Source organism: Hippichthys cyanospilos, chromosome 17, assembly GCF_059441005.1.
Source record: "Hippichthys cyanospilos isolate Australia breed blue-spotted pipefish chromosome 17, RoL_Hcya_1.0, whole genome shotgun sequence".
Classification (NCBI taxonomy): Eukaryota; Metazoa; Chordata; class Actinopteri; order Syngnathiformes; family Syngnathidae; genus Hippichthys; species Hippichthys cyanospilos.
In genome coordinates this window covers 6,540,226-6,566,794 of record NC_142385.1, presented here as the reverse complement: position 1 = coordinate 6,566,794, position 26,569 = coordinate 6,540,226, and the positions used below count along the sequence as shown (strand labels likewise).

Sequence of the window (26,569 nt, the reverse complement as noted above, 5' to 3'; positions counted from 1 at the left end):
TAAAAAAGAATTCATTAAATGATTGTAAATTCAAAATATTGCAATTAAATGTGTTCTTAAAGACCAACAGTATGTTTTAAATATAATCGTAGATCTAGTTAACATTACATTATATTACATGGAGAGTGGCACTTCTCCGGAGGCTGCCATGTTTGTTATAGCTACGGACAATGGTAAATGCAGCACCTCCTGCTGTCCGTAATGAAAAACGGTGTACATCTTACACATTGTCCCATTGATAGAATTCAGACTATCATCATTATTTATTGCAATCTGTACATTCTTACTTAAGTCATCAACATCATGGGGAAATTTTGATGGAATTATTTGGTAAACAACCATGTTTACTCAGATTGACCCTTGGAGTGAATCGTTACATTTTCAAGCTTTGCACATCTTGGTATTTGCTGTTAGCTAAATAATGTGAATGATGCTTAATATTGTGAACAGTGCTTTATGACCTTGATTGTCCAGAGCTGTGCATTATGGAGAATTAATAGGTTGAATTTGAATTTTTTTGTTTGACTTCTTAATGTTCTTGAGACCATTTATCCAACTTTGTTTCCAAACTTTTGACTGGTGTTATAGTTTTTCTTTCAACTGAAATTCAAAATTGACCCTAGTGAAACTAGTTGTTTGTCAATGTGTGCTTTGTGATCAATTGACAACCAGTCTTAGGTGTTCCGTTCCTCTCATCCAGAACCCGCGGGGTTTGTCACCTATGACCTCAATGTGGACAAGCCATCTCGGCATGTCATGTTCACAGAATTGCATTTTTATTGAATCTGTTTTGACATGATGAGTCCTTACTAGCAAGCCTTGAAATATTCTGCTTTTGACAGTTGGGTTTTTGCAAGCGCTCCTTTCCTTTTACCTTTACAGAGAAACAATTCTTTGCAACTGTTTGTTCCAAACAGCCCTTCACGTAGAACCACTCTTGCATTTCATAATATCTCTTCTCTACTCGACATTTAGACCCAGTGACTTCAGGGTAAATTTCTTGAACACATTTAAGGAAGGTGTGCTGAAGTTGTCCAACAAACTAAATTGCTGTTTCTGCTAGGATCTGTCAAGTTATCACGCCACTTCTGCTGTGCCTTTCACATTCATGAGTTATTAAACTTCAGCGCTCACTCTGAAACACACACACACACACACACACACACACACACACACTGTATTGCCAGGAGGTACAGCTGTAACGGCGTTCGGGTGAAACCATTGAGTACAGGAAGAGACAGGTGACACATCCTTAGCGCTAACTGAACATCAGGGACGACTTGATACCAAGCTCAGCCCGCCTCAGCTGATGCATAATTGATGTAAATTCACATCTCGAGCAGAGAGCTGTCTGACAATTTTTGGCCTCTTAAATTATATCCATCTTCACATCAAGGATAGAAGCTCCAAGCATAGGTGATATCATCGGTCCCACACAACCTCCAGGAATTTGCAAGCACACGCCGGTAAACAGCTATTCAGTCATTCCCGTCAAAATATGTGGAAATACATTCAAATGTGACCCCCATTTTTTTCTTTGCACTTTACTCTTGGTAAAATTTGCAGTGGACAACTGATTAGAATGACTTTATATTGTTACTACAGGTTACAGTTTTCATTTTTAAAATATTCAGTGGTATGCCTCGAGATATTTCGCCCCCTAAAAAACGTCTACTTTGGTTTGAAAAAGGTTAAGAAACACTGAAGTTAGGGCTGCACAATTAATCACATTTTGATCGCAATCACAACATTGGCTGCAATGATTAATTAAGCTGATCCTTTGCAATATTAACATTTAAAAAGCCGGCTACCATATGTGCAGTATGTCAAATCAAGCACTTTGTCATGAATAACAAACGTGCAAAAACATGTTTGCATGACAAAAACTTCTTCTTTCTCACATTATTTAGCAGTGTGAAATGGTGTTGAGTTTTCCACCTGATTCCTATTATATATAGTGCAAGCTGTCAATTGTGACCCATTTTGAAAAATCCGATTGGCAAAGCGATAGTAACTTTTAAAAAGTCATACACTTTTTTGATTACAAGTCAAATCAAGGACTACCACAAGGGGGCAATGTTCCCCACGTTTCCATGACAAAAGCCTCTTATTTTCTCAGCCTAATATATTATTTAGCAGAGTGAAATGGCGCTGGGTTCCTCACCTGATTCCTAATATTTACAGTGCTAGCTTTCAATTGAGACCTGTTTTATAAAAAAGTGCAAACATTGTTTAAAAAAAGAGCAATAAATAGACACGTTTGAACAAACATGATGAATAATCGTGTTTAACAATCGTGATTTCGATGTTAACCAAAATAATCATGATTATTATTTTGGCCATAATCGTGCAGCAATAACTGAAGTAAAGGATTTAAAAAAAACAATCCTTAAAATAAAAGAAATCAAACCAAACGAACAATAGATTGCAAAATACAAAGTTATCAGACATACAACACGTAGACACCACTGCTTCAAAATCCCGATCATGTAACATAGTGTGTGTGTGTTGCACTGATTTCTTATTATTGGCCTCGTCAGCGCTGGTCTCAGGGCAACTGCTGTCCAGCTCTTGAGCCCAATAGAAAGTTCAGCCCATCTGGCGCATTGGAAACTTTCCTTCCCAGAGCTATATTCGTCTAATGGCTCCCTCTGGAAATGGCTTTTGTTCTTCGACAGCCTAATGGATGGCCAAGGTTACCGGAGTCATTGTTCTTAAGGTGAGCTCGTTGTCCTGATTGAACACCCGGCCGACTGTTTAAAAGGCTGGAAAGCATCATAAGGGAGCTTTTCAAAATCCCCCCCACCTAAGTAAATGTGAAGACAGTCTCAGTCTTTTCTCTAGTGCACGCATGCTTTCAAATGGAGCTAGTTATGGGAGCAATGAACCGTAGTTTTTTTTTTTTTTTATATATTTTTTCCCCGGCAAGGTTTGGCGAGTCAATGGGATTTTTGAAACCAGGGCCCAAGTTAGGTCACAGCAACCTTGTGGTTTAAAATAAGCTCACTAATAGCCATGTGCTGCTGCTGAGAGGAGGAAAGCTGATCTAAACACCACTTCTCACATTTTTACCTCCCTCAAAGTCTTTACTTCTCACCCTCACTTTTTTTTCTCCCTCTGTCCCTCTTCTCCATCATCCCCCATCTGTCTCCCTCCCTCCAGCAGCTTGCGCAGCATTATGCCGAAGCTCCGACTCCATTTTCTCCCTCTCGTATTTTTTCTCTTCAGCCACTTTTCTCTCAACCTTTTTTGAAATGACTTCCACCAAGATCAGTGAGGCTCGGGATGAAGTCGCTCCATCATCGGTGGCCATTTCTACTTCGTGCCATCCTTTTCCTTCCTCCACCCCCCAAACTCATAATGAGCAAATTACACTGGCCGCAGTGTTCTCCCTCCTACATAATCCCAGCAGTGAAGGCTATAATGAAAGGAGGGGAGCAAGCATCATTTGTATGACCGTCATCCAACACAAAAAGTCGTTTGTTTTGTGCAAGACTGTTATTTTCATGATTTGAAGTTTCAATGCTTTAGTTTTTTGACACAGCTGAATATGAATTTGTCTAAAAGCCCTAAAAGTCATCTCGCTGTCTGACGCGCCAAATAGCTCCTCCCATTTCAATGTATGGCTATCTCGGACGTGCTCTTTTTCCTCCTCGTCATCTCTTCAAACATGCTCGTTACTCTTCCGCGGGTAGGCAAATGATTTGCTAATCGTCTTATTTGGGATATTCTCCCAAGCTTTTCTTTATGCAAGTCATGAAGCGGCGTCATCCATGCCGCCTCTCTCGCATTTTTGTCTTCAACGGCTAATTTAAGCACACATCCGAGGGTTGAAGGAGACAAGTCAAGCCTTTTCCTTTACATTGTGCCTCAAAATCCACAGAAAAAAATGATCCACGCGGCTTCGGTGACAACAAAGAGGCAATTAGGCGGTGTTTGACGAGTGCATTCTCAAGATGTTCTAAAACGGATGCACACCATATCGAATTTGGGTTATATGTAATCATTCATCATCGAAATAATGTTATTCGAACACCGATATGTGGAGAAAATTGGTCTATTTTGAGTTATGTGGTTATAAGTTGACCCCCCCCCCCAAAAAAAATATGGGGGTTGAAAATGAGAGAAAAAAAACCCTGCACTGCTTATTTATAGTTCTTTCAAAACATTGGTTCAACAATATATATATATATATATATATATATATATATATATATATATATATATATATATATATATATATATATATATATATATATATATATAATGGATAATAAATTATGGACATTCAATCAAAGGTACGTATATTTTTTCAATGGCTGGTATTAAATGAATCAAATGAATCAAGTAATTGAAAAAGTAGATGGTACATCATTACTTTAAGTATTGAAAAAAAGTGATAGTTATCAAAAATGGTAAAATAGTTGATATCTTAAAGTACTAAAGCAATTGATTAATATTGTTACAAAAGTATTAAAGTATTAAAAAAAAAATCAATTACTTTAGGTACTAAGGAGTAATCCTATGTTATAGGTTTATTGAGGTACCTAAAATAATAAGGTCAATTCTCGTTTCATTGCGTACAATCACGTATAGTAATGGATTACTTTGGTACAGAATAACTTAAAGTAATTGATTCCTTTAGCACTTAGTTACCTAATGTAATGATTAATTTAGCTCTATTATCAAGCAACAGCTATTTTTAGAGCTTTCTTTGTTCAATCAAAAGAAAAAAAATATTTAAAATGTATCTGGGATTGAATGTCTGAACTAAAAAAAAAACACATTACAATATGTTCTTAGGTATGACTGTGTCAACAATGTCTAAATGTTACATAATACATGATTTTTTATTTTAAGTTGTCTGATAACCAAACCCTTCGCATGATTTTGTATGGGGAACATATAAGGACATATTTTGCTTGAGGGTTCATTCCATTGGTTGTTCATAGCTGCTGATAATGTCCTTCCAAGGACATTGACATAGCAAATGAATAATGAATGCTGTCAAGCTACTCTTAACATGTTAGCTTTTGTTTTTTTTTTTAATTTTATTTTGGGGCCTTTTTTTAAGTACTACTAAGTTGTAGCACCATCTATGTCAATTCTACACTTCCTTTTTCCCCAACCACCACTTTCTTCACTCCTCTTCCCTCAATTTTTCTTGGACCTCGCTTGTTAATCCCCCCTATTCACAGTGATCAGATATGTTTGGAAGATGGTGACGCCGCTGATGATTAATTCCGAGGCAATGCAAGTGAGACCCTCCTACCTTCACAGCAACCCTGACAACAACAATGAATCATAAATTTAACCTCGCACTTTTTCCCAGATTAGAAAGTCTTTTCACTGATTTTCAACTGAAAACCGAAAAGATGTTGCTGGTTTGCAAAATTGTGGATTGAAAATGTTTGATGGGCTCGGAATTGCAAAGTTTGTCCTTCCGCTGAATGGCGCATCATATATACAAATAATGACATTGGTTAAATGATTTATGGTTTGAATTTTCTCAAATTGGAACTTCTGGTTTTATTGTCTTATTTTTTTCCCAACCTTCGACGAGCGGGTGCACAATTTTAAAAAAATCTCATGGCGCAGCGCCAATGAAAATGTTACTAAAATCAAATATAGAGATAATGATGTTCTTGCCTCCATATACTCCAAAATCTGCCTTCGTTTAATTGAACACAACACTATTCCTCAGTAATTGTTCAATAACTGTTCTGTCGTTAATTATATCTCCTATTGTATTTCATTTCTACTCCCTGCCAGTAACGGTCAAATGGATCTTTGACAACTACAGCATCGATAGAAGTGAATGATTTCATTTTTCAGCATGTTACTATACACGACTGACTTAGATTACTGTATATGAACCAGAAAAACATGTTAAAGTGGTTTGAAATTGCTTTAATAGAGCCTGCACCTCCTAGGAAAAATAGCATTTTTTTTTTCTTTAGACAAACTACATCTAGAAATGGTCTTACAGGCAAATTTCGTTGGCTATAAGAATGGGAAAATTGGTAAGAGACAACCATAGCAAATCACTCTTTGTTCTGCTTATAAAGACGTGACAACACGAAGACAAAATGATGACATGATGTCAGAAGTTTGGAACCATTTCCAATTTTAAAAAAAGTGACCAAATGATCTTCAAATTATTCAAAGTGAAAAGGTACTTCAACAAAGTTACATAAAGGAAAGACCATCTTGCCATGTCCATTTTCTATAGTCTCCAACCATTCAAGCACCCTATCACACCTAAGTACAACTTGGTATGTCCAATACACTTGCCATGCAGGTTTTTGGAGTGTGCCCAAAGAGAACCCAAACTCCACACAGGAAGGCCAGAGCCAGCTGAATTTGAACTGCGTCACCAAGCCGCCACCATCTTGCTAAACTGCTCCATTTCTTGTGTTGGTGCAAAAGCAGATGAAGAAAAACAGGAAGTTATTGACCTAAAGCAGCTAAAAAAACAGCACTTGCAATGGAATCTTGTTGCATCATCTAAAATTGACTTTTAAGGACGTTGTTACATACATACATACTGTATGATGTATGAACTAAATGGAAGTTTGTCTTGGCCTTAAGTGGTTCTTGCCAGCGCACTAATGCTAATCGTGATTGCTAACTTCTTAGCGTTGGCAAATGTTTACGGTAGATAAGTAGTTATACCTCTCACAATGACAAAGAATGAATAGTTATCCACTCACTTCAACTCACGTTCAACCTTAATAGATTATATTAAAAACAGTAAACTGAGCAAAAATATTTATTTATTTATTTATTTTTTGGGTGGGGTGTTCACACGATTTTTTTGGGGGGATATTGGATAGGATAATCTACTTTGAAAAGATGTGATAATGACAACCCTACATACAAATGTGCTTCCCATTGCGAAGCAAAAGCACTGTGACAAATTTCCATCAACCTTGAAACAGCATCAGCATATCTAGTTCCAATTCTGAACCTGAATTATTGTATTTTAGAAACTTTAATTAAGAAAAAAGCTATTCAAAACCAATTTTTCTGAAAGCCATTTCCCCGCTTTTTCTTTTTTTTTTATTTGGCTTGTTTTATCCATGCATCCATTCCCGATTAAATTTCTCCTCATTAGGGTTGCAGGTGCAGTGGATTCTATCCCAATATTATAATGATGCAATTATACAGTTGTCATCAAGACAAACACAAACATAGCTAACATTTTTTCACAAAGTTTTCATGCGTCATCTGGCGTTGTCCACTGCTTAAATCGAATGCACCCAATTAACAAGAACAGTCTCTGGCTTTCCCGTGCCTCTCAAAGCCTTTTATATGCGCAGCATACAGCCACATAAATAAGCCGCTCAATGAATAATTGAGACATCCTCATTGGTACGTTTCTGACGCCAAGGCTTCCCGTCATGTGGACTGCCATCCCTGGAGAAATTCGCCGGGATCCGTCTTAGCACCTTTAATTTGCGTTTCAGCTAATGGATAAATTGGGGTTAACTTCAGAGGCGCTGAGCGTCGCATTCACGCGCACGCTTTCGAAACCTTCTGATTAGGCGTAAAGCTCTGTCTTCATGATGATAGTCTGCTTTTTATGCAGAGGAGTTACGTTGTGTATTTATGGTGATGTTAATTCTCAGCATATGTGGATCTTGCTCATATGTTGTGTTTATGCGCGCGGCTAATCCTGATAGTCCTGCACGCGTGCGTGCGGATGTACATGTGAACGATTATGGTTATGATAATGCTGGGTTGGCGACAGAAGGAGATAAGTGTTATGTTGATGGTGGTGGTGATGAATGTTGTAGAATGATGATGACAGTAATTACACTCGTCTTGGTCTCGCATCCATCAGTCGTACATGAAACATCCTCAGGAAGTCCGCTTGCATTGCAAGGTATAACAACTGCTGTCTCTCTTACATTATATGCCCGTGTAGTACAAAGCACTCGATTCGATTTTATGATCAGATGGACTCATTATATTGTGTAAAGCCGTAGCTGACCTACCATAGATGCAATGTGCTTTCATTCAATACAAAAATGCAATAAACGTGTCGTTTTCAATAGAATCTATTTCACATTTGCATAACTTGATTTTGTTTTTTTTTTATCTCGGTCACTGCTTAATGCTGACAATTGGATTGCATAATTGTTAATATTTTGGGGGTTTCTCTCATCTTCAGAGCCTTTGCTTTTGCCTGAGGAAAAGCAAACGTTTTCATTTGGTGCAATTCAATCCATGTTTTAGCAATATATCACAAAGCCAAAAAAAAAAGGATTATTTTAAAATCAAGTCTCATCTAGGATTAAACATAGGACTGTATTATTGACCGATCATATGGAAAATCTTTGTTGCATGGGGATGTTGCACGTTTTTATAAGGTATTCAAAGTGCTCAAAAGTTTGGAAGTTTCTACTTCAAAAGGTCCAACACATTTAAAAGGTTTGCAAATTCAAACATTTCAAGCTGAGAATTGAAAACCGTTCCAGTTCACAAAGCATCATCCACATCATAAGGTTGGCTGAGAAAATAGTAAAATGAATGGGCTAAATTGTTAAAAGAAACATGAAATCATGACAAATATAAACTATGAATTTGAGAGTAATTTGAAACTTTGAACTGGTGCTGTATTTTGCTTCTCCATAGGCAATCATGTTCGTAGTTGTGCATCTTGTCATGAAATATTTCAAATATCTAATTTTCTTCAGATAATACGTTTAATTATTAAACATCTTGGATGAATTATTAGTATCTTTGTCAATATAGTTTCAATGTTTTCAAATGTGTATTTTATGAGATTACGTTGAAGAAGAATTTGCCATTACAGTGCATTTTATATAACTGGTGAAATTACCATCCTTTCAATATAGCTCAACAGAGATTACCGTCTAAACCAGAGGTGCCCAATCGCCGGCCCGCGGCCCAGTATTGGTCCATTGATCAACTGGTACCGGGCTGCATAGGCCGCACCGGAAATAATGATATTTTGAAACTGATTTAGTTTATCCTTAAACAGGTCATTCATTTGTTTGCTTTGTTTGGCTTGATCTTTGGTTTTTGGCGCCACCTCTGGTCCCTCTTGATATTACATTTTGTAGTGAGCAAGCACGATGTGGTTTCAATTGAGAGCAGTCACTGTCGGTGATGCACACCTTGTTTTGTCTGTGAAATCTGACCCACGAGTGTCTATAAGTTGTACTTTCTTTGTAAGAATGTTGTCATTAATGATAATATGGCCAAAATTAGTTTGTTTGTTGATCCAACGTCTTGTGAATGTGGATAATATGCAAGCGAATGATAGTTCTTTTCATCAGCGTTTTTAGTGCTGCCTTGTATGTGGTTAGCTCGTTAGCATTTTCGTTTACTTTGGGTTATGTTGGCATATGCAAAGGTTTTGCATTGTCAAGTACTCATTTGCATCTAATTAACTTTGTATGAAATGAAGAGCATTTGTAATTCGTTCTATGGTTGTTTTCATCAATGTAATTTTTGTCCATTTTGAGGCAACAGCAAAGCACCAATCGATTTGTTCATGCAACCAACCCATTTAGGTCTATGCGTCACCTGGATTTGAACCCTCCACAAAAGAACACCAGGGCGCCCACTTTATCACGTCATCAGTGAGCCAGCCGTCGAAAAAGCGGTTCATCGGTGTGTCATTGGCAGCTGAATGTGACATGTGAGAGGTGGGATGGGAATTTGGCCCATCTTCCTCTTCCAAATTTGGCTGGTGACATGAGTGCGGCGATTTTAGCCTCAACGTGCCCGATGAGCTCTTGAGCTGAAGTGTAATTTGTCAATCAGCTCTAGTCTTTCTGCTCATTTTCCCTTGTTACTGTCAATTTTCAGTTCCTTATTCTGTCTGGGGCTTTTAATTGTCTGCCTTTACCTCGCATGTTTAATCTTCTCATCAGTCAGCTTCACCCTCCACTCCTCTCGCTCTTTGTGTCTAATTCATCTCGTCTTTACATCGCACCCTCTGCGACACACTTAATGTTAGTCATTTGCCGACCGGTTTCCTTAAGATGGCTAATCATTGGGACTTGTTAGGAGTCCGCGTGTTCTCGAGAAAGAAGGAAGAGATGGTAACCAGTGAATTATCAAAAAAGTTTAAATTAATTTCAATACAAGTAAAAAAAAAAAAAAAACCTACCGATTTCGATACCATGGTAAAAATTAAGGTCACTTTTTTATTTAACATTTTCAAGGTATAATTTTAAATAGCCAAACACTCAGCAATTCAGCAATCATTTTTGTAAACGTTAGATCATGTAAATATCCATTCTGAAACAATTGCAGTGAAAAGCTGTTGTAATAACTGGTATTTTTCAACCTCTTTTTGAAACCAGAAGCTAACAAAAACAAAACAGAATCAAATCGCGCCATCATCTTAAACAGGATTTGTAAACTTAACGTTTATTCATCTCTTTATTTGTTTAGAAAGACTGCTCTCAAGAGAATTAAAAAAATTGTGATTGATTCATTCATTTAGATCTCAAATTGTTCTAATTCATCTTTTTTTTAATATCACCTAAAAATTTCAGAGTCCATGAATAAACTTAACAGTGGCGCTACCTATTAGCTACAACGAGGTCACATTTTTTTTCCCGAATACTTAATTATTATTTGCTCGATTATGGAATGTAGTCTGCTCGGGAAACAAACGGAATAAGAATTTCACCGTGTCGTATAGTTTGAATCTTTTGAAAAACTTCCATTTTCAAATAATATCTTGTTTTTTTTTCACAGGGAATGGATTTAAAACCAGTTTCGTTTCGATTCTTTGTTCAAGCGACTAAAATATTGAGGGATTAAGCACATAGAAATAAAGAATACGTTTCAGGGGTAGCTACAGGCTTTTAGTCAATTCTGGCATTGCCTCCAACATTAATGCTTACCAACATTAAGTATTGGCCAACGACTGTGGTAATTAATAAGATAGCCCTTTTAATCTGCCAAAGCATAGTCTCAAAGCTCTTTAACAGCTGAGTCAATCATGTAGCTCAACCATTTCGTCATTCCTCATTGATCTCAGAAAAAACAACGGTGTCGTTCATTTAGCCCAAATGTCGTTGGTGCTCGATGTTGGAATTTCATGTCACGAGGCTTTCAAGACTCATGTGTATTTATGTATTTACCCTTTATTTTTGTCCTTGATTCAATCAAACAGGACGTTTTATGCCATTTTTTAAAAACTCCTTGTTACGCCTGTACAGGCAAGCTCTGCTAATAGATGCTCATTTGTTGCCAGGACTCGTTGGCTGCAAATTAGAGATGGAACGGGCAGTCCCTTCCAATCAAACCGTGAAAATAGACAACGGAATATTTTATACAAACATCCTTTCAATAACTGTCAAGTCAAGGTAAACTAATTTTCCCGGCGTTCTCTTTTAGGTGCAGGTGCTGCATTTTAATGGGGTTGGAAACAGCAGCTTGACAACAACAACAGCTGCTTCCGTGTTTCACATTTTACAGACTAATGGAAGCAAAATACAGACGGTCTGTTTATGCATTCGGCACATGCAGTATTCCCAGTGGGGTATGTTGGGGAAGCCACTTGGAAAATGCGAGATAAATAAGAGTCACTCTGCATTAAAGACTGCTCTAATTTATGGAAATGCAACATAGCAAGCAAATTTGAAAGAGCGCGTTTTCCTTGACGTCTTGCGATGATGTCATACCGTTTCTTCTGTTGTCCTATCCACACTATTAAGGTTTTATTTATTTTTACCTAGATTGGAAGGTATCAGCCCGATAGAGTACATTCATTTATTTTTGCCAGCGCTTGTCCTCATGAGTCACCTCACTTTAGCCAATCACAGCGCACTCACTCTATAGACATGTTTTGAGGTTAGGGGAGTAAGCTGAAGTACTCTGAGAAAAACACAAGAACAAAGAGAAATTCAAACTCCAACCAGGAAGGCTCGAGCTGGGATGCTATCACCACCTCCAACATCAATTTATTGATTTCTTTTGACTGAGCAAACTGCAACAAAATAATGATCTAGCGTGGAACTGTAAATAAACAAGGAGGGGAAAGCTTTTTCTTTATTTTATTTTTTTAGTTATAGCTGAGATTTCTCCTAATACGATTTTGGGAGGGGGGGGGGGGGGGGGGGGTCAGTATTTGCAAACAGTCTTTCTCTTCTGCCAATATTTTGACAACCTTTTCTTCAACTGAAAATACAAAATATTGCCACATTTTATTTGAAAATAATTGAAGCATCCTGTATTTCTCCTGCAGGGCTTTTGAAATTTGTTATGATTTTTGAAAGACAAACATAAACACGGACAACCAAATAACACATTTGTACTTAATTATAAATGACTAACTTATCTTTTTATTAATAACATATTTTAGTGACACTGAGATTTTCTCTCCTCGTACATTTTGGTAAACACGAGTTGACGTCACAACCATAAAACACACATTTGAGTCCGCCTGGTACGTTCAAAAGTGATCGATACAAACGAAAACTATCAGGCTGTCAACATCAAAGCACCCTGAATCATTTTTGAATCATTTTTGTCTATTAAACTGCCCTTGAACAACATTTTTCTGATATCATTGTCTAGAAACATCTGTTGATGCTGATGCTTTGACAACGAGGCATTTTCAGGTCGCTAACAAAACCTCTCAGATTCCTGTGAATGAGTGTCCAAAATGTCAGTTTTGTCATTTTCACATTTCGTGCTTTGCACAGGAATTCACATGCTGACAAAAGCATCGATGAAAAGTCTCGTCACAACAAGAAATTAAGCTTTTCTCCCTTGCCAATCAAAAAAAGAGAAAGAAAATGTGATAGCTCAAACACAGAATGCTATATGCTAATATCTAACGGTGGTGACGAGATGTTTGCGTCAGACAAAATGTATGTTTGTGACGCTCATGTGAGGGGTTGCTGAGAAACACGCTTTCCTTTTGCAACATATCATAATTTTCCTTCTGAATAGCACTTATTTTTATAATTATATTGTGCTCTTAGTTATTTGTAGCTTGGCAATTACATGAGTAGGAAGGAGGACATCCCATTTGGTTTTATTGAAAAATCCTGCACTACATGAAGTATGCAAGTACATCTTGTATGTTGGCCAGCAGTCCTTCAAAGCAACCTGTGCAAAATTTGGCTCGCATCACTATCTTGACAAGAGGGGAATAGCATCGATCTCGTTGTCATGGCAACCTCTTATCATTTACTTTAGTCGGACTCCATATAATAGCTGAGTCAGGTAATATGGATTGGCTTTTAGCTAAATTGCCTTGATTGACTGAACGATTCACTGATCTCTTCAGTAAATTATTTTTTAAAGCAATTGGAAAATTTGTCATTTATCTTATTTTCATATTGTCGTACTGAGAGGGAAGTCTGGGCTCCCCTGCTCAAGCTGCTGCCCCCGCAACTCGACCTCGGATAAAGCAGAAGCTAATGGATGGATGGATTGAGACTTGTTTGGATGTAGCAAATGTCAGTTTTATCTTTAGATTGCAAACTTGATGAGTCTGAATCCACAGTACTATTTAATGTCCAATCCAAGATAAAACTGTAGCGTTTTTATGATGTATTTAGCAGAGGTGGGCACTTCATCAGCACTGACGGACTGTCCGTCAGTCGGTCACCAAGGGACGCCTGTTTTGCAGACAAATGACAGAAATGCTAAAAAAAAAATAAAAGCGGCAAATTAAAAACGGCGGAATTGCACTTTTCATCCGTTGTAATCGTCGGGATAGACATTACGTCAGATGTCTGTCATATGTCTGTCTGCACGCCACGCCCATTTTTGCTCTCTGAAACATTGATGTTTATCTGTAATATTGCTGCATCTTTTTAAACGGCAATCAACCTGCAGTCAATGTGACAATAGTTACATTACAGCACCATCAAGCAGTGGTTAAGAACATTCTGGATGTGTTTCGAATAAGCAATGAATGCAAAAAAAAAAAAAGAAAAAGAGAACTTCCTTTATTAAAGACGTTTTTTAGTACATTCAACCTCAGCAATACTTTGTTTCACTCGTAGTGTATGTGACAGATGAGATTTAGACAAATTTAGACAAATGTTAATGGAAAATGCCTTTTATAGTTTTAGGGCAGTTAATTATAAATGAGAACCGACATCTACCATTTCAGAATCATGTAAAGCATGATAATGCCATCCAGTGGACATTATTGCTAATTGCACTCTCGTCCCTGCATTAAACATGATGGTGTATGATAGCCTAAAGTTAAACACCTTAGCTGACTTTCATTTCATGTTACACTTATATTACTGTGTTGTGTTTCAATTACAGTGTAACTGTAGAACCACAGACATTGTGTTAACTTTAAGTGTAAATAATAAAACAGAAAAAAGAATCAGTATGAGTGCAGGTAGAGGTAGACCAGTGCCTGATGAATGACAGACAGGGGGGGGGGGGGGGGCAAATGTCGCCCTCTAGCGGTGTCGGAAGGTTGAGCAAAAATACACCAACGGAAGGATGGACCGATGATTACAATTTTGTCTGGGTTGAAAAAAATGACGGGCCGACAATGACGGAAAGGCGGCGGGGCGCTGAAGAATGACGAATGTCGGACCAACAAAAAATGTACGTTGCCCACCTCTGGTATTTAGCCTCAAGACATAATCATGATTTCCCCCCAATGGCTAAAATGCAAACTCAGAACAATGGCGGGGGCCTTGGAGCATACCCTAATGATGGTCCATGCACCAGTGTACTCTTAAATTATTCCCATTGGAACGATATTAATAAATGCAAAGTGCCACAGAAGCACATAACAAATACTCCAAGTTTGATTGCATGTAAGCCCTCAAGCGTGCTCCCGTCATGCTTGATGAAGCATTAGTAATATCCCTCGCACATCAGGGGGTGCTAAGGAGTGACACACTAACAATCAGTCGTCCCACAGGTGTCTTATCTGAGCACATCGGTGACGTGTAAAACAAGGTCAAAAGGGACGCTTGCTGCCTTATTACATCAGCATTGGGGTTACATCAAAGAATTATGAAGTGTTAGGTTGAAATGAAGGCAGCGACGCTGTAACAGTTCACCCAGCGGACTTCCACGCAGGCAGTTATGGGGTCATCCCTCACTTTATGACCGTATGAACCTTAGAGTGAATGGTTGCCGATGTGCCCTGTGAGTGACTGTCAATGAGCTCCAAGTTCTAGTCAAGAACAGTGGTTGTCAACCTTTTTTCATTGACGTACATCCTATGTAATGTTTTTATATATTATATATATTATATATCCATATACACCCTGATGGAAAATTGTTTCATTAATGACAATGCACATAGGTATTATACTTCACAGAATAAAGGTAATACCATGTTGTGCAAAGGAGTTACTATTATACAGTTTAGCTATAGTCAAAAAGATAAATATACAGTGTATGATCATACTGTGTATGTGGTGCGTTTTCATCAAAAAAAAAAACAGGATTATGTTGGACAAATTAGTTTTGAGTTATTGGCAAAAATACACATTTTTGACATGTACGTTTTGGGCTTTCGACAAAAACAACATCCTTAAGGTCTCAAATTTCATACCCCAGCAAGCCAGTAGGTTCAAATGTAAAAGAAGGGATTGGTAGAGGATGCACACTGTTCAAAGATAAATGTGCCAAAACCTTTAAATAGGCATTTCAACTTGCATTCAAACTTGTATTCAAATTGCTGTATAACCTCTGAACTACCGCTATGTATTATATATATCATCTTAATGGGAACATTGTGTAGAATTACAATGTGTCAATATCTCAAGCCTGGTTTTGTGTAAACGTATTACAAGCTGTACATGTGTGGAAACTGGCGACTAGATGTTATTCACAATAAATATTACAGGATCCAAGAGCAACTTCAGCAAGTAACAGGTTTCCACTATTTACAAAAACAAAGCAGGACTAAGCGCAAACATACTAAGCAGTACTATCAAGGAGAGTACAATTTATCTTCTGACAAAGGCTTCACAAAAGGAACTCAACTTACCTTATATACTAAACAAGATAAAGGACTGAATGACATATATATATATATATATATATATATATATATATATATAAAGCATTTCATCTCTCATTCCCGGTCTTCGCCCATGAAAACAGAAGCCCATCTCCTTTTTTTCTTTGTAATAGGTTCATTTTGTATCCTCTCTCCGCTCCCCTTCTCTTTTGTGTGTGTGAATAAAGCAGCTAATGGTGCATGGAAATGGTGGCAGAGTTGTCACGTCTAAAGACAGACTCTATCTCTGCGTGGCATTATGCTAGCGAGACGATGAGAGAAAATCTTTTTTTACACTTCTGATTTCTGTAAGTGTATGGAACCTCGATGACAATTTTAGCATATGCAAGATGATACTGCGTTTGTGCTAATCAATCTGTACCTTATTGATCCATTCCTCAGGTCTACATCCGTATCCTGGACAATGAGTGGAATGTGTACAGACGCTACACTGAGTTTAGGGAGTTGCACAATCGCCTGAGGTCCCAGTTTCCACAAGTGGATACGTTCAACTTTCCACCCAAGAAAGCCATCGGGAACAAGGTGAGCTCACGTCTTTTCATGGCCATAGTGAGTTTTTCCAATCTGTGAAGTTGATAAACCCAATGCTGTATGATTGGTTTGCAGTTTTTTATGACATTTATAAAGGTGACCCAGCACCCCCTAAAAACAAACAAAAAAAAAAACATTTTTATCCAGCTCTAGGAATTGAGCATTGCTTTTAACAGAAAAACTGCACATAATTGACCAATTATTCCCTCAAAAGAGTTTACAATTGCTCATATACTAGAGCTGAATGATACATCTAACTCCAGACTAGTTTGAAAAAAAAAAAAAAAGTTGACTAAAAATTGAAGCTCCATTGTGTTGCAATGGAGAGGAGGAAAATAACGAGAATAACGCCCCAAAAAACTGGGGAGGCATAGAGTTTGGGATTATTTCCAAATGAAAAATTGAGTGCTAAAAATAATGTTAAATTATTGCATATTGGATAAGACATACCACAGCAATCCTTCGGGGAAAAAAAAAAGACAAAGAAGAAAAACAGGAAGTTATTGACCTCGTTGCACCTAACTGGCACTTCCAATCTTAGATTTATCATGGATTATTGTTGAACCATCGTCTGTAATTGACTTTAAGGACACTGTTACATGTGTAATTTACTTATAACATTATGCATGTGTGAATGAAATGGTAGTTTAAACTAACTTAAATCCCTAACTTAACTTAAATCCCTACCACGCTAATTCTAATCGCGATCGGTGATTAGTTAGCATTTGGTTAGTGTCGAAAAGTTCATATGTAAAGAAGATAAAAAAAAAGAGACGTTACAGCCACACTTAAACTCACATTCAACCTTATTAGTGAATACACCAAATTAGTCACTAACCATGCTAAACGCTAATGTTGAAATGCGAAACAATTTTGCCAGTAGAATACGAAAGGTGAAAATTATATTTTGTATAATGATGAGATGTGAGACACCAGCGCACCAACAGTTCACACCTTAGAACTAACACACAAGACCGACATTAGCTACGACTACACATAATTACCACTTTGGGTTATTGTAAGCAAACCGCTGAACACTTTCTCTTGAATCGCTTGTTAACTAGCGCGCTGTCACGTCTTACTGCACTTTAGCGAGAGGCCTGAATAGTATATCCCAGGAAGAACTTTGCGGGACTTTCAACTATACTTAAGTTAACTTACATGCTCATAATTATCCAAAAATCAATATTATTGCTCCTGTAGAGTTGTAAATGATGCCTCGATCACTGGAAATGTAAAATAGAAACGTACAAATCTAACAACCGAAACAAATTTCTCTGCAAGCACCACCAACACACCAGCACCATCTCAAGGAAAACAAATGAACTGCATTCATATTGTCAACTGCTTCAATTTATTTTTATTAATTCAAGGGTTTGGGTTTTTTTTTTGTTTTTTTGTGTGTGTGTGTGTGTGTGTGTGTGTGTGTGTGTGTGTGTGTGTTTGTGTGAGTGAGGTGCGGGGGATAGAACGGACTAGGAAATGACTTTTTGAATGAATTAATTTCATATGTAGACGTACATTTTTGTGTACCCAGGCAATCCTCTTAACATTAACACCTGATTGTTTATATACGCACAAAATGCCACTTCGAGTGATTATGGCACTGTTACCAGTTGGGATCATTAAAGTACAACAGCCTATAAAAAGTGTACACACAGCAAAGTAAGTGGTAATAAAAGGAGGTTAACTACCAAATAGCTGTACATTGCTCATTTTCTCCCCGTTTTTATAGGTACAGTATCTGCTACGATTTCACGCACACATGCACACATTCTTCATGCGTACACTTAAAGCCTGAGATCCTCGCTGTCAGCGGTCTTTTCATGGTGTCCTCCCTTGTCTCCCCCCAACCTTAATTTGGTTCTGACCTGGATGCTTTGGTTGCTCGGGTTTGAAGCCGAAAGCTGTGGTCAAGCCTGACACCTTCAAAGACTCGCCACTTTTCATGGCTGGAAACCTAAACTAACTGAGATAAGCATGTATGCCTGCTGTGTGTGGCATATGTGTGGTTTTTGGTACATGTGTCTAGGTGAGGACATGTGCAAGTGGAAATGCCGCTATCATTGTGTCCTTGAAAGCCCCCCTGAAGCCCATTACACTGGTGGTTTGAGTGAATGATTGGTTTGCAACATCTCCTGGAAGTCAGCAGTCGTGGCAGAGGAAGCCGACCTGCATTTATCACTCTCAACGCAGGAATCCTCCATGCTTTCTAAGACGTGATTTCACCAGTATGGCCATCTGCTCCGACAAACAAAAATATTCAAAGCATTGAAGCAAACACGCTAAGGCGGAATGATTTGGAATTGCAATTTTCTTTCCCTCTCATTATTGTGATGACGATTTAATTACTGCAATTCTCCAGATATGGACGCGTTTTTCTTCCCCACAATAAAGGCCAAAAATATAGATGTGTTCTATAAACGATTCCTTAAAGATTCGAATCTTTTTTGAAACGAATTTCAAGGAAGTTTGCATCTGTCAGCCACATAAGATGAGTTATGACGGACAGTTGCCCATTTCTATATTCAAAGCATTCTTACAGTAATTACGGTAATGCGACAAGCTAGAGAGCAGAAGTCAGTTGTTAGCAGTTAGTCCATGAGCAGCTCGTGTTAGCAGAGTTTGTTACAGCATTATTTTCAATTCAAGAAGCAAGCACACTGAACCAACGTCTGAGTTCATGCCTGTTCACACACACAGACAGTACAGTAGCTTTCAATATCTATATGCACACACACACACACACACACACACACACATGCACAGTCCTGTTCGTACCTACTCATACATATCTCAATGGCCCTCTCTGATGAAATGCATATTTTGTTTTTTTTCTTTTGAATGTTTAGACCTTTCTACTCCTCCTACTGCCACAATTTCCACATGCTGCGTAAATTACCTCTGCCTTTGTTTTCCACTGCCTTTGATTTTCCCTTTTTTTTTTTTTTTTGATGCAAGACAATCTTACAAGCCCCCCGTCAGATTCTTTTTCTCACCTACACAGTTTGCATTTTCTCTTTTTAAAACGGTTCAGTGTCTTTACAAATACACCCCCTACCCCACCACCACCACAGCGACTGTTTGTCCCACCTCCTCATACTTCGCGTATCAAACAGTAGTTTATTTCCCTGAAGGCTCAAACGTTTAAACACGGACTGTTTTTCAGTTAGTTATTATATCCTTCACTTTGTGCCACTCTGCCCCAGCCGCCCCCCTCCTCCTTGTTACAGGACAGAAGAATGGATCAAGCGTCTGTTACGAGATCAAGCCCATGAGAACGAGACAAGACAAAAGTTTTGCAAATTTTGTAATGTAGGCTAAAATAATGCCCGAAATAACATTTCCAGTTTGATTTTTTTTTCTTCTTTTTATCAAGCAAAGACAATTGACAAGCTAGTGTGACAAGATAGTGTGCAAATGTTGACATAATGTAGCATTCAAATGTAAACATAAGATTCGACAAACTGTCTTATCTGCCAATATTTTATCATCTTTTTTCAACTGCAAAAACAAAATTTCAGGCAGGTGAAATGAACGTAATCAGAGCATCCTTTATTCCTACTGTAGAGCTGCAGCTTTTGAGTATTTTGGCATTTGGATAAAAATAAAAGAAAAATATTTTACACAATTATAAACTAAGATTTTAGACAACCCTTTTACAATAAATAATGGCTAACAAAACTAAAAAATGCTCACACAACAGGCTTGAGTCAGCCTTTTGGTTCAAAAGTGATCAGTACAAACGGCAACTGTGAGGCTATCAGCATCAGAGCGAGTAATTTGCGTCACATTGCATCGTGTACCATGCTCCAAGCAGTTGTTTGTCCTTTTCCTTGCGACGCAGCCCGAATTCATTTTGCCATAAATACCCCAATTTGCTCACCGTCCGTGTTCCATTAAGTTTATGATTGTGTGTTTATGCCAAAAGAGCACAATTATTAAACAAGTCAAATGGAATAATTTTCAATCTTCTCTAATCGGTGCATGCAGCTCTGTGTGCCACATAACCTTTACACAATCCTGTCTCTTTTGGGAAAATTCCTGTGTTTGATGGACTCTGACGTTGGTTCAGACTGCTCACTTCTTTTTTTGAAAATAATGCCATCACAACCTCAAGCTAACACTCTTACAGCCAACTGACTTCCACCCTCTTTGCTCTCCAGTTAAGGTAATTATTCCAAGTAAGAATACAGCCGATATAAAAATGCACGTCTGTGCATCTAAACTCGGTTTATGTGGCTGACAGATCAATCTTTCTCAAAGGTAGCGAAAAAAAAATGTGTCTTTATCTTACCATTTATGGGATGCATCCATTCTTTTGGCCTTCATTTTTATGAAAAAAATCTTATATTTGGGGAATTACGGTAACCGGAAGAGACTCATTATTTATTATGATTATTGTTTCCATGGTAGTAGCAGTAGAAAATTTCCATATGGAAAAATTCCCCAAAGCACGAGGGTCGTTGTTTTGCTAAACGGAGGCTTTCTTTTGTCTCATTAAATTTGCATTTCTAAAGACAATTAAATTATTCTACTAAGGCCTTTTAAGCGATTCTGAGCATGATTTTCTGAAAGCTGCCATTTGGAGATCACTTTGACAATTATTTAATCAAGAACACTACTAATTACAGTTTTCAAAGTAAATACTCTGACGAAGCGGACGGCGCACAGAGTACAGATTTAAAAGGCTTTTTTTCCCGAATTCCATAAAAGTGCCCTTTTGGTATCTACTATTTTTTTTAACTCCCTTTGTGTGTGGTTGTCCTGGTTTTTCAGCCCTGCAAATCATGTTTTGTTTGATTCTTTTTGACCTATGCCAACTTTTGACAAACTGTCCTTCTCTATAACATCTTTCTGGTGCTGATTATGAAACGTAAAATATTTTCAACACACAATAAACTCTTCACATACAAAATCTGTGCTCGGGTCTTACAGTTTTAGGTTAAAAATGAAGATATATTCAATCATTTTCATACAATTTAAATGTTTCACAGATATTCTTTGCTTAAAATAGTCAGTGGATCAAGCATTACTGCATCCTGGTTCAATTCGCAATTTTTACAAAATTGCTCAATAGCAACCCCTACAGATATTTAATCAAAAAAGCAGCCCCACTTGTATACAGTATTTCACCTAGAGAAGGAGTGGCCAAGTCCAGTCCTTGAGAGCCACAATTCAGTCTATTTTCGATGTTTTCCTTCAACTGACACACCTGACTCAAACGACAGGTGCATTGTCACTGGTCATTGGTCATTGTCCAAATTGAAAGCAATTGTATGAAAATGTTTTGTTTTGATATAACACTATTATCTGCTTTCATTGAGTGCTAAACAAATCTGAGAATATTTCCAATGAGGAGGATGCAATTCTAAACATTTGGACAATTTTGGAGACGAAATGATTAATCGAAAAAATAAATACTGATTAATTCGCTAATTGATCAGTTGTCAATTAATAAAATACAGTGGACCCCCACCATAAGAAATTCATCAATTCCGGGGTTGGGATGGTCAGGCAAACTCATTGTATGGTCGGCAATAGAAACCTAATTACCTAACGCGTATAAAACCCAAGGTAAAAATGTCTAAATTGTATATCCATATTAAAAATTGGTAACAAAATGGTATAGTAACTGCTACTTATTTATAATATACATGTATACAATTAAATAACACCATAAATAAAAAAAAATAAAGGAAAAATGCAATTTTATTTACCTTTGAGTGATGTTGCCTTGAGCTACTTTCACCCATAATCCCTAGCGAGGGTAGCCTAGCCTAGCCTTCTTTGTCCTGTATTTCTTGATTATCTCTAGCTTCGTTTCCATACTATTCAAAAATCATAAAAATCATAAAATGCACAATAAATCCGATATTGTAAGCGCTCACACTAAATCAAGTCTCATCGGCATCTTAGAGACAACGTGACACTGACGAATAGCAGACCAGCATCTTAGTGACGTGTTGCAGCGCAGGCAGTTTGACGCGAACAGAAAAGAGCAATTACCTAAGAACGCCTGAAGAGGGAGGCAAAAAAACTTAAACGCAGCCAAACCCACAGGTCATGACAGTTGTTGATGCCGTAAAGCAGGACAAACGCCTTGAAGAGGGAACTTTATTCCACTTCGTAATGTGAAAAAAACATAAGCCAGGGAGGCCATAACCTGGTGTCCATTTTACTCGTTGCAACGCTGTTGTCTCAAGTTATTCCTTTTTTTTTTAAATACCTAACCACTGCCAAGTTCTTTTACCTGCACTTTCAATATCTCCTCTTTGGTTTGCCCAAGTGAGGATACAGTATGTGCACATCAATGCGCATCAGGCTGCCAGAAAAAACACACATCCTCGCTAACTCGATTACATGCCCGGCGTTCTCACAGTTTCATCATGCCTGTTAACATGCCTGCACACTCCTCAAGATGATTGACAGCAAAGAGCTACACAGCTAAAGTTGACAAGGAGCATCTGTCATGGGGAAAGTCATACGGAATACTATGGAAACGTGTCGCACACCTGACACATATAACATCCAACCTCTTACTGCGCACGAGTATTTTGAAGCTTATCTGCACGAACACTTCGCAGGCGCTTGCCCTGCGATCCGCCTCTTCCGTCGTGTGCAGTGTCAGAACTCATCGTGAACTCACTTGGAAGCGAGTGATTCATTCCGTGAATCAGTAAGTTGTCGAGGGTTTCACTGTAATACACGCCGTGCCAATCACTTGCTCCAAACATTATCACTGGGATAAAGCAGGCCATGATCATCAATTACCGTTATTCCCCAAATATAAGATGCACTTTTTTTCTCTCAAAAAAACAAAGGCCAAAAGTATGCGTCCTATAAACGGTAACTCCAAATTTAGATTTTTTTTTTTTTCCTCAATTGAACACCATTCATGCAAGATTGATCCGACCACATAAGCTAGGTTTTGACGCACAGATGTGCATTTTTATTTCGGATGTATTCTTACTTACAATCATTACCGCAATGGTACGAGTTGGTGGACATCAGTTGACTGTTGGGAGCCTGTGCCTGTTGCAGCTAACAGCAGCTCGTGTTAGCTGAGGTTGTTACGCCTTTTTTTTTTCAGTAAAACCAACGAGCAAACTGAACCAACGCCCGAGTCCATCCTTGTTCACACACTGGAATATTATTAAAACAAAGAGGATCATGTAAAAGTTATGATGTCTCCAGCCGATTTAATTAAGAGTGCACCAGTTAGAGAACATTCCATTTGACTCGTTTATTAATTGCAGTCTTTTGGTATATATTATATGACACACAGTCATAAACTTGGTGACACACGGATGCTGCACAACTCCGGGTATTTCTGGCAAAATGAACTTGAGCCGCGTTGCGAGGAAAAGGAAAAACTGCTTTGAGTGCATTTAACACTGGCAAGGTGTTCACTATCTGCTCACAATGTGCAAAATCTGAAACCCGCTTAACGTAACACGCAACAAATATATAACTTACGGATATGAACACAAGAAAATATGAAGTTTACAAAAGATGAGATTTCTTCTGTTTTGCTTTAGTTTTTGCATTCTTGCCAGTGTTGGTGCCCCCAAATGAAGGGTGCGTCTTATATTTGGGGAATCACAGTAATTTGAACAGCTTGATCACTTATGATACTCCAATTCAAAGGGGTATTTAAAGTGGATGTTTTAACAGCCTTTCTGAAGGGTTTTCAACTCCATTGCTTTTCAATGCTGTGACAGGAGCAGTACATTTTCTTTTTAAATTAAGAGTGAATGAAATAGAACATGAAGCAACTTATTTCTAAATTGTGTTATAATTTGTCACTCCTCTTCAAACCGTTGTATGACTTTTAAGTTTTATACTGATACTCTATGACAGTATAGTATATGACAATACTGTATATCATCATTTACTATATTCCAGGTTACACAAGGGGTGTTTTGACTACCAACAACAATTAAGGAATACATATTAAAAAAAAAGGCCTTTTGCCTCTTAAAATTTAAAACTCAGTAAAGATGTTTCAAATCACTATGTGTATACCCTACTTTTGAGGTGGTTCTTGTTTTGCTTCTCGGAACTTTGCCCAGTGTAATTAATACAGACCCAGTTTCATAATGTAAGACTATTCCTTTTGCTCCACTGATATTGCTGCCATGATAACGCGTAGGATCAATATTACTGCAATTCCCCCAAGATTAATAAATCGAAATACCAGGATATGGCAAACCGAATCATATGGGCCAAGTTTGAAGCCATTTTGGCTGTGAATACGATCAGATGAAATCACCTGGTTTTTAGAATTAAATACACTCTCAGAGTTCTATTTTGCAATCATTGTTGTTCTTGTAGTATTGATTGTCTCTGTTTGCTTAAGTCCTGCATAAGAAAAAAACATCTTGTTTATGCCTCGAGCCTTCTCTTCGAACTGCTGGCTACTCTCAAAATGATTTTTGCTTTAACTGTTACATTATTTAGAGCACTTCTCTAAGTCTGCACCATTCTGTGTTCGTAATTGAGGAAAATGAATTGCCTCGCTCGTAGACGAGTTGACCTGTGGCCCATGTATTAGTTGTCCCTGTGCAATTTGTTACCGTCGAGCCTTTTTGCCGCATTTGTGTATCTCTGTTGCTGATAATGAGCTTAATAACGCACTGGTCTCAAGTTTCCTGGCGCGTGAGTCCAGACTGTCCAGCTGTGTGGGTCAACTATACAGGTGCTTTATCTCACACATACAGACATACACACACTTCTGCACAAACTTCCTTCACGACTCCTGACTTGCCCATGTGTTGGACAAGAAAGCTAAACGCTTCCAGAGTTGCATTTTACTGGAATAATTATCACAAGTCTACTGAGCACTAGGCATGCATGAAAAAAAAGGTTTGGCCGAAAGCGAAAATGCGAAATGCTGGGTCGAAAAAACAAAAAAAAAGGAGGAAAAATTAAAAATCACACTCACCTCGTGGCAGCCGCCGGGAAGAGACTGGAACGACATAAGCAGCGTTTTAGTAAGGTCTGTTTGGTGAAAACTGATCAGGATATTTTCTTGTTCAGTGTTGTTTAAGGGGGATTAAATTTGATTCTGCAATGTTGTCACATGCGATATTTTGATTTTCCAGTTGAATAAATAAATAGTAAAATATTGGCATCCGGACATTACACCAACCAACGGCAGCTGATGTTCGCTTCTGTTGTTGACGTATTTTAAGTAGCTCAGCTGCTGCTGAAAAATTAGCCTGTCGCAAAAGGAACTGTCACGTTAATTTATTATATTTCATGTTTAATGTTTTTGCAGTCTGCTCAACAAAAATGTTCTTTGAAGACTGGAAAATTCATATGATAAATTTTGGCAAAATCTTGTGATTTGTGTCTTTTCCATCCCTAAATACCATGCATGCTCCCTGTCACTTTTTTTGTCTGTACAGCTGTAATGGAAATGTGAACAAATAGCACACCATTATCATTGGTGCCTGTTAAAAGCCAAATCCAAGAACACGCGTCAGCATTAACTGTAGCGAGGTGAATACGAAACGGTCTTTTGTGGAACTCGGCTTGGTGACTTATAATGCGAGCTGATATTAATGGTGGTTTTATTAATAGTAAGTGCCGTTAAGAGGTGCAAATAAAATCCTGGTTTATTGCGCTGATATGGTTTTATGACTTATGTCAGTGTTCTCATTACACCCTGTTTGGAGCATTGACATTTTTGAAAATAATATGCATTTATTTCACAGTGTTATTAATTTTTTTTTTCCACATACTTGAAGGATCAATAATTATGATACAATATGCACACCCAGTTTGGTATCTTGATAAAATCAGACTTTTTGAAAAGGCCCTCCTGTCTCATGCAAGTGAGAACGACTGTCGACTAGCTCTTGTTGACGTCTGAAGTCCAAACAAGTCCTTACATACGGTAGAAAAATTATTATTTTTTTTGTGCCTTGATAAAATGGACATACCTCAGCCGAAGAAACCGGTCAAGGATTATTAACGGCAACTCCGTGACGCATCTCAAATTCAATTACCGTATTTTCC

General features: G+C 37.9%; 1 protein-coding gene across 1 annotated transcript in view; it reads left to right on the top strand.

The window, feature by feature from the left end:
* Positions 1-26,569, top strand: part of snx29 (sorting nexin 29) — a 133,354-nt gene that overhangs the window by 90,051 nt on the left and 16,734 nt on the right. The window contains exon 19 of the mRNA XM_088439153.1: positions 16,394-16,534. Coding sequence (XP_088295279.1) covers positions 16,394-16,534 — 141 coding nt within the window. The remainder of the gene's footprint in view (positions 1-16,393; positions 16,535-26,569) is intronic.